This window comes from Bufo bufo, chromosome 9 (genome assembly GCF_905171765.1).
Source record: "Bufo bufo chromosome 9, aBufBuf1.1, whole genome shotgun sequence".
Taxonomy (NCBI): Eukaryota; Metazoa; Chordata; class Amphibia; order Anura; family Bufonidae; genus Bufo; species Bufo bufo.
In genome coordinates, this window is record NC_053397.1 from 173,781,887 (window position 1) to 173,796,703 (window position 14,817).

Here is a 14,817-nt window from a genome sequence, read left to right on the forward strand (position 1 = left end):
TTAGTGCAATAATATTCTCAAATATGACTTGAGTCCTTTTACTTGAAGTACTTGATAAGAAAAACAAAAAAAGGGGGTCAGTCAGCACATACCAAACCGCAGAAGCACATTGCTATGGCAGGGAACAACATTGAAAGACAGAAACATGCAATGCGACAATTAACTGCAATATAGAGTACAAAATTGCATAATAATAACAAGTGCTACACTATAAGTGCGAGATACTTGGCAAATCGGTTTGTACAAAATTATTTGAGCCCGTCTGCCGAGCGTCAAGGCGATCTCTGTTAGACGGGTTCCTACGCTAAATTCTACCTGTTAGGTGCCATGACGGCTACTATACACTTCAGGGAGTGTAGGTTCCACATACCTACACTAAATTTTACCTGTTAGGTGCCATGACGGCTACCATACACTTCAGGGAGTGTAGGTTACATTATTCAGGGAGTGTAGGTTGTTATTATTCTGCAATTTTGTACTCTATATTGCAGTTAATTGTCGCATTGCATGTTTCGGTCTTTCAATGTTGTTCCCTGCCATAGCAATGTGCTTCTGCGGTTTGGTATGTGCTGACTGACCCCCTTTTTTGGTTTTTCTTTGCAGTTTGTACTGGAGGTGTGGCTGCCTCCTCAGTCATGCACTCCTGACCACCCTGTCTGCCCTATAGGCTGATTTTAATTAGTAATAGAGAAATGAGGGGCACTCCTTATAAGGGAACAGAAAGCGGTAGTAAAGATAAAATATATATCCAATTAAAATTTAATGTAAATAACACGCATCACATCCAATTGTCATATAAAAACATTAAATCAATACCATAAAAATAGAAAACCAAAGGTAAGGTCCTGAAGAGACCTATTGCAAATGAAAGTTCAAGGGTTCATGGGACACTGCCCACAATGAGAATCAGTCCCAGCAGGTCTACATGTACCTGAATGCAATTCCAAGAGCGTGTGGTTAGATTGTATCAAGTGAAGGTATAGTTGCCACACAATGTCCAGCTTCAAACCTCCAGGGCAGGAGGATAGATGGTTAAATCAAGTCCTGGAGATAATCGCTTTTCAAATGTAATAGCGAAATAATAGCAGTGGATGCTTCTTACCATATGCCTTCAGTAAGCTCGCTGTAGTGAAGCGAAGTAGCAGCCAAGCACAGCTGAACGCGGCGTCCCACGTGGTATGGAGTCAGAGCGTGACGTCTCACGTGACTCACCAGCTGGAGCTGTGGTAGCGTATCTTGTTGCGCTTACAAACACCACCTCAATGCGAGACTGGCTCTGCAAATCACCCCGACCGACTTAGTCACTGCTCGGTCACTTGTGATACTTGGGGGAAAAGGCTCACTGTCCCGACTTTCCCAAATGCGTTTCAGGGTATACACCCCTTCCTCAGTGGTGGAGACAGTGAGCTCTGGACAGCTTTTTATATCCTCCCAGGAAGCCAGCCACAGGTGAGACTGCACTAATTGGGACCTCAGAAAAACCCGATGTGGGAATCAGTTATAGTCCATGTAGAACATCATATCCTACAGCATTCACAACATCAATAAAATAAACATATTAAAAAACAGTTATAAGATAATATGGGTGATATAACCGCATGAGGAGACACCCATATTATCTTATAACTGTTTTTTAATATGTTTATTTTATTGATGTTGTGAATGCTGTAGGATATGATGTTCTACATGGACTATTACTGATTCCCACATCGGGTTTTCCTGAGGTCCCAATTAGTGCAGTCTCACCTGTGGCTGGCTTCCTGGGAGGATATAAAAAGCTGTCCAGAGCTCACTGTCTCCACCACTGAGGAAGGGGTGTATACCCTGAAACGCGTTTGGGCAAGTCGGGACAGTGAGCCTTTTCCCCCAAGTATCACAAGTGACCGAGCAGTGACTACGTCGGTCGGGGTGATTTGCAGAGCCAGTCTCGCATTGAGGTGGTGTTTGTAAGCGCAACAAGATACGCTACCACAGCTCCAGCTGGTGAGTCACATGAGACGTCACACTCTGACTCCATACCACGTGGGACGCCGCGTTCAGCTGTGCTTGGCTGCTACTTCGCTTCACTACAGCGAGCTTACTGAAGGCATATGGTAAGAAGCATCCACTGCTATTATTTCGCTATTACATTTGAAAAGCGATTATCTCCAGGACTTGATTTAACCATCTATCCTCCTGCCCTGGAGGTTTGAAGCTGGACATTGTGTGGCAACTATACCTTCACTTGATACAATCTAACCACACGCTCTTGGAATTGCATTCAGGTACATGTAGACCTGCTGGGACTGATTCTCATTGTGGGCAGTGTCCCATAAACCCTTGAACTTTAATTTGCAATAGGTCTCTTCAGAACCCTACCTTTGGTTTTCTATTTTTATTGTTATTGATTTAATGTTTTTATATGACAATTGGATGTGATGCGTGTTATTTACATTAAATTTTAATTGGATATATATTTTATCTTTACTACCGCTTTCTGTTCCCTTATAAGGAGTGCCCCTCATTTCTCTATTACCAATTTTTGTCTACCGTGCGGTCTGGGTGGACCGAGAGGTGAGCACCCACTTCCATCCGGTCTATAGGTTGGGCCGCTGGTTCCCATTACTTGATTTTAATTAGTGTTAGTACATAGTCAGGCCTGCTCCCCTTCACTCACTGAAGCCATGGCACCAGGAGTGGGATAGTTTTTGGACTCTTACTGCAGTCCTTGGTAGCCATTTGGCGCCGGTGATGTCGTGGAGTGGGCCTGCTGTGTAACCTACACTCCCTGAAGTGTATGGTAGCCGTCATGGCACCTAACAGGTAAAATTTAGCGTAGGTATGTGGAACCTACACTCCCTGAAGTGTATGGTAGTCGTCATGGCACCTAACAGGTAGAATTTCGCGTAGGAACCCGTCTAACAGAGATCGCCTTGAGGCTCGGCAGACGGGCTCAAATAATTTTGTACAAACCGATTTGCCAAGTATCTCGCACTTATAGTGTAGCACTTGTTGTTATTATTATGCAATTTTGTACTCTATATTGCAGTTAATTGTCGCATTGCATGTTTCTGTCTTTCATTGAAGTACTTGATGTAGAATCCTCTGGAGACAGGCAAACGTCAATTGTAATCCACAGGAATAATAGAGTTAATTGTAATCCATTAAGCATACATAAAAGCAGCATATTAAGAACCGTAGTTCCATAAGGCTATCAAGTAACCCGAAAAAGGGGATAAAACAATGTGCAAACTTTGGCACAACCTGGGATGTGAAAGGTTGTTGAAGGTGAAGATGGGGTTAAATATAGTTGAAGATGGGGGGAGTCCTTACTACACATGACCATCAGGGTGAGGACGAAATAGGGACACCTGTAAAGAAAAACATTAAAACAATGCCAACTGGTCCTCACCCGTCAAGTGTAGTCCATGTTGTGGCTCCCATTAGTCCTTTATTTTTGAAAAGGAGCATTTTTAGAGAAGAACGTCCAGGTCCTCCTCGCTGCTAGAGCTGCTGAAGCTCATTAGAGGGCCCTTTTGCCTCTGGTAGCTTAGTTTTGCAGCTGTAGTGGTGCGCCACTGCCCTTTTGTGGTGTCTTTTGGAATTGGCTGTGCAGTAAGCCTGGTGAATGCAGCTGTGACATGCTGCAAGCCGGGATCCCTAGCGGTGCAGAGGTGGACAATACCTCCGGCTGAAGGGGGTCTGGTAGGCAAACTGAGGGTGCCTGGGACATCTTTCAAGGTAGGACATATGGCTGCACCCTGGGGTTAAATGTTAATACAGAGGTATTAATCTGGTCCACCTGTAGGGTTGGTGGTGCGGCCAGGTCAGGGATGAGGGGTTCAGGTTCTGTCTGGGGCTGTTCTCTGAACCGCAACCTGCCATTGTGGGTCTCCTGCAAACAGCGGACTCTCACTGCAGAGCCTGGGTCCTCCTGCCAGGTCTCTGGGGTTAAGGCGGGGGATAATGGTTTGGCAAGTAAAGTTACACCGGCAGCAAATGGGCCTTGCATGAAACGCATGGGGGTATATTCCACCTGATCCCCCGTGTACAGGTTGTGCCGGGCCTGGGGCAAGTAGTGGCGCTTGACGGAACGGTGGCCCACAAATTTCTCGGCCCCTGAATGGCTGTCTTGGAGGAAACCCACTCCTATCTCTACAGCAAACCATAGTACGGTCCCTGTGCGCCGGATCAATTTTGGGTCACCTCGCCGGGGGTCATCTAGAACCTGCTTGACCCATTCTTCTATAGCCAATTTGTATTCCCACGCAGTCTGGGCGTGAGCGGTGATCTCCAATCAGACTTCAGGATTGAGGCGCCCCGCTCTGGAGTTAATGGTTCTGGGCGGCGGAGTGGAAACTCCGGCCGCCTCCGCCGCACCAGCATGTGTGCTGGCTTGGGCCTACCAGAGGTATCAGAGTCCTCTGGGAATGATGCAGGGGCAGCTTCGGACCGAGCCTGGGCCTCAGCGAGCGTGACTGCTCCTACCTGATGTTGCGGCCGGTTCCGGTGCCTCCTGGTGGTCATCTGGGGCTTTAGGTGCTGTCAGCGGTGCAGGTTGGTCTAAGGCCTGGGCGACTCAATCGGCGGCATCTTCCGCGGGAGCAGGCTTGGCGTCGGCGGCCATCTTGGTGGATGTCTGGTCCGTGTGCTCAGCCGTCGCGGAGGGATCCACAGCCTCCAGGGTCTGGACTGTAGTCGCGATGTCCTCTTCCGCGGGAGCAAGTTCGGAAACGGCAGCCATCTTGATTTGGTAGGCGGCGGCTGTCTTTCCACCAGTCACGGCATGTGCAGCCTCCGGGGACACTCCGAACGTGCAGGGGCCAGCTCTCTTCACGAGCTGGGAGACCCAGATCTCTGGTAAGGTAGCCTCGTAGACTAGCTCTCCTTGTATCACCATTTGGTCCCACTTAGGTGATGGGAGCGCCATGTTTTCTGCGTCTCCTCTCTCACTTGGTACAGAGAATGAGGGTGGAGCCCCGAGGGAGGAGTCTTCACTCCCTTGGCTCACATTGCAAAGTTCTTGGTGGGCAGGCTTGAGAGTTTCTGCTTCTAGGGGGGTGTATTTGGCATTTTTGCGCTCTTGAGAGGGCGTTCTTGAGTTTTCCCGCTTCTGAAGAGCATGAAGAAGCGGCGCCATTATGCGAATATGGCGAATTAACCCTTTGAGTGCTGGTGCGCACTGAGTAGCGCTTTCTGGCACAGAAATAAAGGCAGCAAAGTCAATTTTCAGGGTTTCGGCACAATTCTCAGGCCTTGTAGCAGTGTTAAACATGCAATTTGATCCTGTTAAGGCACACAATTGTATCCGGTTCTGTTGGCACACAGTTGGATCCAGTTATGGCAAAGATAGGCACACAATTCGATCCAATCCTGTTCCAGTGACACCAAAAATGCAGTGAGCTAGACCGGGGTATGCACTCTGACGCCAAATTATGCAATGGCTGGGTCAGGTGTAGGGGATAGTCTATAGTTTGTTTGTGACACCAATTGCAGCGTGCGCAGGGTACAATCACAGGGCCCTCCAAGGTGTTATAATGCACGTCCCAGGTTAGGAATGCCAGAGTGGTGCGATTGCCTATAATCTGGTGGTGATAATGGTGTCAACGGTGTCTCCTACCTGGGTATGGCTGGAGTCCTGGATCCTGGCTCACTTGCAATAAATTGAGTGTAGTGATAGTAGGAATAAGAGAGGGATTTTGCAGTAGAAATTGAGATCCAGACCTTTGGTGAAGTTTGTCTTTACTGAATGTAACTTTCATCCAAGCAAGATACAGCTTTAGTCTTAGGTCCCAGCAGGTATTGGCAATGGTTAACAGGAATTTATCTTCTGCTCTCTCATGTACCTGGAGCTTGCAGGAAAGGACGTCTGCTTTGTAGCTCTATACTGTGGCAGTAATTTGGCTTCTGCACTCTCAATCTTCTGCTGTCTGGGGACTGACTAGCTGAGGAGGAATATGGCTTCTCTTGGGTCTCTAGACTTTACTCACAGTTATATTCACAGGGTATGTTTGCTTCCTGGAACTGGAGTTGTCTGCATGCTTCATCCAGCCAAGGCTGCAGGGCTCAGGCTGGGAATGGTGATCAATGTCTCAGCCGAGACAAGATACTGGCTTGGTTACCTATGCAGGGGGACTCCTGAAGACTAACACACAGCCTTCTCCAACAGGGGTGGCTGGAACACTGACTCTAACTTCCTTCCCTCCCCATGCTGCAGGATGTGAGCACAGAAGGGGGGAATGGGGGGAGCTAAACTGGAATGAACTATTCCAGCTTAGAAATACTAAACTGAACCTAAGTCCTTACCAGAACATTGCTGCCCCCTGCTGGTGAACATGGAAATTACAGCAATATACACTTAACATGGTTTATAATGCACAGTTGTGAGGATATAATGTAAAATTACATCAGATGACAAAGTTAAGGCTCTTAGGAGATTGTAGCGGGGTAAAAGAGTTTAGTAACACAACTCTGGGGTGTTACACTTTGAGCATTTTAGACCGCTCATATCACTATTTAGCACAGTTGCCCCACATAAAAATAGTACCTGTATTGTTTCTTTCACTTGTCCACAAGCGGAAAAAAAAACACTTTATAATGATATTTAAATTAGGACCTGCAAGTGCCCAGGGGCGGCGTTATGGCCACAAGTTCCAAGGCCCCTCTCTGATGTACCCAGATAACCGCTCCCCTTGGATTCCTTTGGCTCGCCCTCCTCTCCTTATTCATCCTACTCCTCTGGTTTAGATCTCATGCGAGCGCCGTTTACTTCCGGGCCCGCTCATGTGCACTGTTAACATGAGTGCCTCTGCCCATAGTGGGCAGAGCAGTGTGCATACAGGCGTAAGATCGTCTGGGCAATTGCGCTTAAAGAAAAAAAACAAAGCCATCAATCAAATGTAAATAGACAGGAAGGAGGCGCAGCAAGCTTGACTTCAAGCTTCAAGGCTGCTTAACCCTTGACTTCAAGCTCCTTATTTACATATGAAGTTATCTATGGTTGTAAACATCACAGAGCTGACCTTTTTGAGCATTTCTCAAGATACATTCAATAAATTATCTAAAGGTGTATCCATTGCATCTCCCTCACTGGAATTCCACATGCAACTAGTGTTGCTAGTGGAATGAGCATACCCAGCTTCCTCAGGGTATTCACAGCGATACGCGTGGGGCAGTTATCTTGACAATGCTCACCTTTTAGTTCAGGGCTTATTTCATTTGCAGGTATTGTCTTATATTCATTGATGTTGCATTATGATTAAAATTCTGTAATTTGATTTTGTACCGTCCCTGACTTCACATGCTTGGTCCTTATTTATGGGCTATGGTGAGCTTTTTGTCCGTGCCTGGTCTTATTTATACCGGCACACTTTCTATTGTGTACAATTTTTTAAGTGTTTGTGTGTATTTTTTTTTTTTATATATATAATTGGAGGTTTTCTTGGTTCTGGCTATGATTGTGTTAAAACTGTTGCTGCACTCCAAGTTATGGTGAGTGTGCCCCCACCGCTCAGTATTATCACAATTTTAGACCTAGCGTAAGTGGGGAGAAGTCACAGAGAGCACCTGAAATATAGATAGAGGTTGGGCTCTTCAAATTATTTTCACTTATGGGCCATGAGTTAAATGAATTTATAAATCCTTGATTTCCAAAAAAGTTACTTGACACATACTGTATTTTCTTATGTTTTTTTCAATTCGGTAACTTACATGTTCTGCTGTAAATGTTGATAACATACATTATAAATAACTGTAAAAATATGTAATTTTATCATAGTGACAAACATTAATGACCCTGTCCTGAAAGCTGTTGAGTTATTAAATGCAGCAGACGAGGATAAAACTGTTCCTGAGAGAAGTGTTTCCTTAATTGTCCTACTCACAGATGGTGAAGCCAACACAGGTAAGAAAAACAATGTACCGGTAGGATATTTTATCTAATAACAGGATATATTATTTGGAGTCTGTCCGCAGCTTTGACCCCTAAACACTGCTAACAGCACTAGATAAAGCCGTTAAAGCATATCTACCGTATGTGGATGTAATCATAATAATTTTTACAAAAAAATTATAATTTTAATTTACCTTGTGCAACAATCCAAAATGTCTCCAGAGCACCCATTAATTATGAAGTGTCCGGGGCTCTGTGCACTGAATGGTCCCCAAACTCTCCCCTCTGCTTTTGAGTGACTGCTCTCAAATAAAAACCTAAAAATACAATGGCCCAGATTTACTAATGTGCCTGCGCCAAAAAGTCTAAAAAGTGGATGTGCAATGTGGCACATTTAGGGCAGTGGTCCCCAAGCTACACATGGCTCGTGACCCCCTTCTGTCAGGCTTGCCATGGTAGTCCTGGGTTATGACCATATGTACTGGCGATTGTTCCAGACCTATCCTGGATTTACCACCAAACAGAGACAATTTCTATGGTATAATACTAGTGTCAAATTTCTCCAAACACAGAAAATTGGAATCCCGCTTCCCATTAAAAGCAGTAATGTTTATTTTTCAAGCGGTAATAACTTCCATATACATATACACTCATCCACGCGTTTCAGATTGAAACATCAAGATCCTTACTCATGAAACGCGTAGATGGGAGTGTATATGTATATGGGAGTTTTTACCACTTGAGAAATAAAGGGTCCCGATTTCAATGGGAAGCTGGATTCCAATTTTCTTTGTTTTGAGTTGTTCAAGCATGCCGTGTCCCAGGCATCTCCATGCATCCCAGGCGGCCGGTAGGTGAGCGCTGTTTAATTACCTTGGATAGTGTCAAATTTCGCACTGAAATATTTATCAGCAAATTTTTGCAATTTCATGTTTTTTGTTTCTCCACACTCAAAATGTCTCTCCTCTATTTTTGAATTGTCTGCCGGTCCCGACCATCGCTGTAAGTTGAATCAGTAGCTCCCAACATACAAAAGGTTGCGGCGCTGTGATTTAGTGCTTTGTACACTTTTCCCCCGACATGCTCGACAAGGGGTGGGGCTAAGTGGAAAGGGGTGGAACCTCGTGTGAAAGGGTGCGGGGCTTAAGATGCACCATTTACTCCAAAAATTTGCCACATCTGGTGTAGAGATCTATCTCACAGTAAGCCAACCAATGATTGGCATAGAGTCATAGAAAAGGGTCTACCCCTGCACCAGATGTATCATCCAGGCTGAGCCCCTGTGATACATCTGGTGCAGTTCTAGATAGCCAGTCTAAGTTTATGTCATCTACAGGATTATTAAATCTGGGCTAGTGTAATATTTCTACTTCTGGCAGTGTATCTCTCTTCCTTACTTTACACAAAAGTGAATAATGAGAAGAGGCAGGCTATGTGCTGCCACGTTAATCGCTGTGATTAATTTTTTCTGGTGATCAGGTACCTGATCTATGCCCTGTACTGTATTGAGGGCTGTTGGCAATGGCCATGGCACAGGGCTGTGTGTATGCGATTTTGCATTTACATTGCAGGCTTCAGGATCAGCTGTTGTAAATATATGTTGGCTAAAAGTTAACATTGTTGGTGAGATCTACTGCATGGGTGCAAGATTTGATGTTTGCTTGCAGTTTACATCTTACCTGCACTGTAGAACATATTACCTCTTTCAGAAATACACAATAAAATGTGTAAATATTTAATTGACTTTTAGGTGAAACAAACCCTTCAAAAATCCAAGAGAATGCAAAGAAAGCCATTCAGGGTAAATACACCTTGTACAGTCTTGGTTTTGGCAATAATGTTGATTATCCTTTTCTGGAGAAGTTAGCACTGGAAAATTCAGGAATCGGCCGTCGCATATATGAAGACTCGGATGCAGACTTGCAGTTGCAGGTAATGTTTATACTGTTTATCTTTTATATTATACATGTTATACATGTCAGTGGTGTTTCATCCAATTTGTTTTCTTAAACATGTTGCCATACATTTAAAGGATATGGCAGAAATCTCTGATAGATGTGGGTCCCACCTTATGGAGTTCAGAAAATAGCCAAGTGTGCTTACTCTACTGTTTTCAGAACTCCTGGAGAAGTGAATGCAGAGGCCCCTTTTTCAAGATAGATGCGGTCCCAGAAGGTGGGACCATATGCAAGTGTGGACTGGAAACTAAAGTGGCCCTGAAATAAACCCCTAAAAGTGGCCCCATTTTGTAGAAAGGTCCAAATTGACAGAGGGAAGGGCCAATATAAGTAGGCAGGGCCAGCAATACTGTAGTGAAACAAAATACTGCCCCAGCAAAACCAAATACATAGTGCAGAACAAAAAAATACTTCCGCCCCTGCCACAGCACTCAACCCTATCAATACAGTTGAATGGAGGAGGCCACTTTCTTATGACAGCCAGGTGCATAAGTAACAGATGTTCCAAACCTTAATTAATGCTCAGAGCATCAGATCCCTACCCAACCGGCAGCTGTGAGGGTGGCTTCGGCAGCCCGCTGGGCGTTGGCCCACTGGGAAATGTCCCTGTAGGGTCTATGGCCAGTCTGTCCCTGACCATCTGGCATTTATAGTTGTTACCTATAGCATGTAACTTTTTTTTTTACCTGCTTACTAATTTGGCAAATATTGATATACAGCCATGTGAAAAAGTAAAAAAAATCCCATGTAGAGCTTTTTTTTGTGTATATAGGTGTGTGTAAGGCTACTTTAACACTAGCGTTTAGACTTTCCGTTTGTGAGATCCGTTCAGGGCTCTCACAAGCGGTCCAAAACGGATCAGTTTTGCCCTAATGCATTCTGAATGGAAAAGGATCCGCTAAGAATGCATCAGTTTGCCTCAGTTCAGTCTCCATTCCGCTCTGGAGGCGGACACCAAAACGCTGCTTTCAGCGTTTTGGTGTCCGTTTGATTAAACTGAGCCAAACGGATCCTGGCACACAATGTAAGCCAATGGGAATGGATCCGTTTTCTCTGACACAATCTGGCACAATAGAAAATGGATCCGTCCCCCATTGACTTTCCATGGTACTCAAGACGGATCCGTCATGGCTATAGAAGACATAAAACAACCGGATCCGTCAGGGCCGATCCTAGGGTCACAGGCGCCTGGGTGCAGAAATATTTCTGGCGCCCCCACATGGGCGTGGTTATCTTACTAACTCCTCCCCTTTACAATGTAGTGGTAATAGAGTCTGAAGGGTCTATAAAAGCAGCTACACTATTTTTACAAAGCATTGAAGCTCTATTAACACTACTATCAACATAAGGTCATCTAGAGAAACCGTAGGTTTTTATTTATTTTTTCTTTCTCTTTAGGTGTTAAAACATAACTTTAATTAGATTGCTCTAACACCTAAATGGGAAAAATAAGAATTTTAAAAACCTGCTTTTTCTAGTCTAGATGACCTTATGTTAATAGTTAATAGTAGTGTTAATAGAGTCTCAAAGGTCTGTAAAAATAGTGTAGCTGCTTTTATAGACCATTGAGACTCTATTACCACTACCATAAACATAAGGTCATCTAGAGAAACAGCAGGTTTTTAAAATAATTTGGGGGATCTGTGGATGACACATTGTTATGGGAGATCTGTGGATAACACACACTGTTATGGGGGACATTATACAGGGGTAATATAACTGAGGGGTATCAGGTAAATTATACAGGGGGTAATATAACTAAGGGGTATCAGGGTACACTATACAGGGGTAATATAAGTTATATTACCCCTGTATAATAATGTCCCCTGATACCCCTTAGTTAGGCCCCAGAATTCAGAACACAGTGTTACCTGAAGTCTGGGGCCGGATGCGGCAGTGTGGGTCAAATTCTATATACCCCTTACCCTACCGAGAAACAGATATGTGCATGGGTAATATTATTACAGGAGAATGCCGCACCATACCTGTTACATCCAGTGACGTCTCCTGTGATGTACACTTTTCTCAACGTCTTCATCCAGAGATAAGACCGCCATGACACCTTCTTTCAGCCGCTTCTCGTCTCTGCAGAGTTTCACAGATTATTTTTTAGGTTCCTCACTTTACTCTCATCCTCTCCTTCCTGGGGTCTCAACAACTCATCCTGCTGCCCCCCAATACTGTGCTAGAGCCAGACAGGTAGTCCCCCATTCCTCATAATATTATTCCCCCTGTATATTATAATGGCCCCCTCTTCATCATTAATGTAATGGCCCCCACTTTATTATTAATATAATGGCCCCTCTTTAATAACAAAGAGGGGGCCATTACATTAATAATAAAGAGGGGGCATTACATTAATAATAAAGAGGGGGCCATTATATTAATAATAAAGAGGGGGACATTATATTAATAATAAATAGGGGGCCATTATATTAATAATAATGTATTGGCCCCCTCTTTGTTATTAATATAATGGCCCCCTCTTTATTAATATAATGACCCCCTCTTTGTTATTAATGTAGTGGCCCCCTCTTTATTAATATAATGGCCCCCTCTTTATTAATATAATGGCCCCCTCTTTGTTATTAATGTAGTGGCCCCCTCTTTATTATTAATGTAATGACCCCCTCTTTATTAATAATATAATGTCCCCCTCGTTGTTAATATAATAGCCCCCTCTTTATTATTAATATAATGGTAGTCTCTCCAGTCTCCACTCTTATTAATACTATGATGTCCACTGACTGAGTACTGTCAGTGGTCCTCCTCTCGTGCCCCCAGTGCCTCTGCAATAAGGGTAGAACGTAGGGTACATAAAAAAATAATAATAATTAATACTTACCTCTCTCTCCTTCACAGCTTGTGGCATCCTGGTACAGGCGGTCATCATGCCTCACTCACTGTGCCTTCCCGCGCCGCGTCATCTCGCGAGATCCGACGCAGGAGGTCACAGTGAGGTACGTGACTAAGTCCTGCGTCGCACCTCAATTGAAGCCGCTCCCCCGGCCCCTCCTCCTCACTTCGCCTGCCCAGCTGCCCTGCACAGTGCGCGTCACACAGGGCCTCTCCTCTCGGCCTCCGCTCCGCCCCCTGTAAATTGTATCTTAGTTATTCAGCTGCGGCTGCGTTCTCCTGGCTTGAGGGGGCCCTGTGGGCCCCCCTGACTAAGGGGCCCGGTCGCAATTGCGACCGCTGCGACCCCTATAGCTACGCCACTGCGGGCATTATAAAATAAAATAAAATAAAAAGTCAAAAAAAAAAAAGTCCCGGCGGCTCGCTCGGCGCCTTTCGGGTGACAGCGCTGGGGTGCGGGGCACCCACTGCACCCCGTGTAGGATCGGCCCTGGGATCCGTTCATGACGGATGCATGCGGTTGTATTATTATAACGGAAGCGTTTTTGCAGATCCATGATGGATCCGCAAAAAAACGCTAGTGTGAAAGTAGCCTAAGGAATGTACATCATATAGCAGTAACATGTATATGTGCACATGCTTATTCTTTCCTTTCCTTTTTTAATTTTTGCACTTTAGGGATTTTATAATGAAATTGCAAATCCAACATTGATTGACATAGAAATGCAATATCCTGAGAACGCTATCGCTGACCTCACTCAGAACAACTTTAAACATTACTTTGAAGGGAGTGAAATTGTAGTCGCCGGACGTGTAACAGATAATGACTTGAATTCATTTACTGTGGATGTAAAGGCAGAAGGGGTAAGTGCAAAGTGTCTGTGGTTATTGTGGCCTTGTTATTTCAACATGGCTGGCTGTCCAATTGGACCCAAGTGGTATAAGTTTAGAAGTGGCCATGCCAGAAAGGGCACCCGCTCACAGGGTTACGTCTAATTAGGGCTCATATAGCCGGTGTCTTTAAGAGCTCTCTATTCATTGCATATATAGATATGATACTGACAGAATACTACATAGTTTTACTTGGTCATTTTTATTTCCTCGTGAAAATAAAACCTCTTCATGTTATAAATAGGCAGATAAATCTGTGAAATACACTGAAAATATTCACCTTCAAAGTGAGGATGATGTGAGCAAACAGAAATACATCTTTGGTGACTTTACAGAGAGACTCTGGGCATATCTAACCATACAGCAGCTGTTGGAGAAACGGTAAGTGTAACGGTCAAATAGTTTACATTTCAAATTTTTCAAAATCTAACAGTTCCTTGTGTTTGAAAGCAGTTATCCTCTAGATTGGGAACCCCAAAAAATAGATGGAGAAGGCCAGATAACAGAATATTCTGGAACATTCCAGAGGGTCCAGAGTAGTAGTCCTGTGAGCCTTGACTTGAAGAATGGAGTCAGGAGTAACCCATGATAAACACTCCAGGGTGAGGGAGAGGGGGGTGCATGGGGTGGGCACTAGAGAAAAGATCTGCCTTGAGGAGTGTCTGTACTAAGGTTTGACTTTCAATAAATTTCATAGGTCTGGTTCAGCTACATAGCCAGACTACAAAGGAATTTTGAAGTAACAGGTGCAGCTGAGCCCAGATGGCAAACAAGAGCAGCAAAAACTGTTTTACAAAGGGGCACATTTACTAACAATAAGGTAAAAGACTGGTAAGAAAACTGAAATCTACACCTACTAGGGGCTGGTGCAGATTTTAGTTTAGGCACACAGACTGCCGAAGCTGCCCCTAATTTATGACGAGGCGTAAGCCTTGTCAGACATTATGTACAGCCTCCAGCAGCTCATGGGGAAGTGATAGAGCTACGTAAATCACTGGTCTATGATACATTCCTCCACAGACTTTTACTAAAGAAGTTGTTTAACAGATCTTCATCACCACCCAACCTTCTGTATGGCAGGCAAAGGAGTTACCATTACACTACAGACCTGCTTTGTTGCAAAGGCAGAATTTTCAGTGCTTTAAAAGCTATTTTCTTTACAGTCATAACACTATATAAATAGTATAAGGCCTCTTTCACACGGGCGTCATGTTTTTTGCCCGGATAAGATGCGGATCTTTC

The 14,817-nt window shown here is 44.4% G+C and overlaps 1 protein-coding gene across 1 annotated transcript in view; it reads left to right on the forward strand.

Annotated features, from left to right (window-relative positions):
- The window catches only part of LOC120978606 (inter-alpha-trypsin inhibitor heavy chain H3-like), a 135,755-nt gene that overhangs the window by 73,022 nt on the left and 47,916 nt on the right, over window positions 1-14,817 (forward strand). Inside the window, exons 11-14 of the mRNA XM_040406851.1 lie at window positions 7,757-7,882; window positions 9,621-9,802; window positions 13,363-13,548; window positions 13,820-13,956. Coding sequence (XP_040262785.1) covers window positions 7,757-7,882; window positions 9,621-9,802; window positions 13,363-13,548; window positions 13,820-13,956 — 631 coding nt within the window. The remainder of the gene's footprint in view (window positions 1-7,756; window positions 7,883-9,620; window positions 9,803-13,362; window positions 13,549-13,819; window positions 13,957-14,817) is intronic.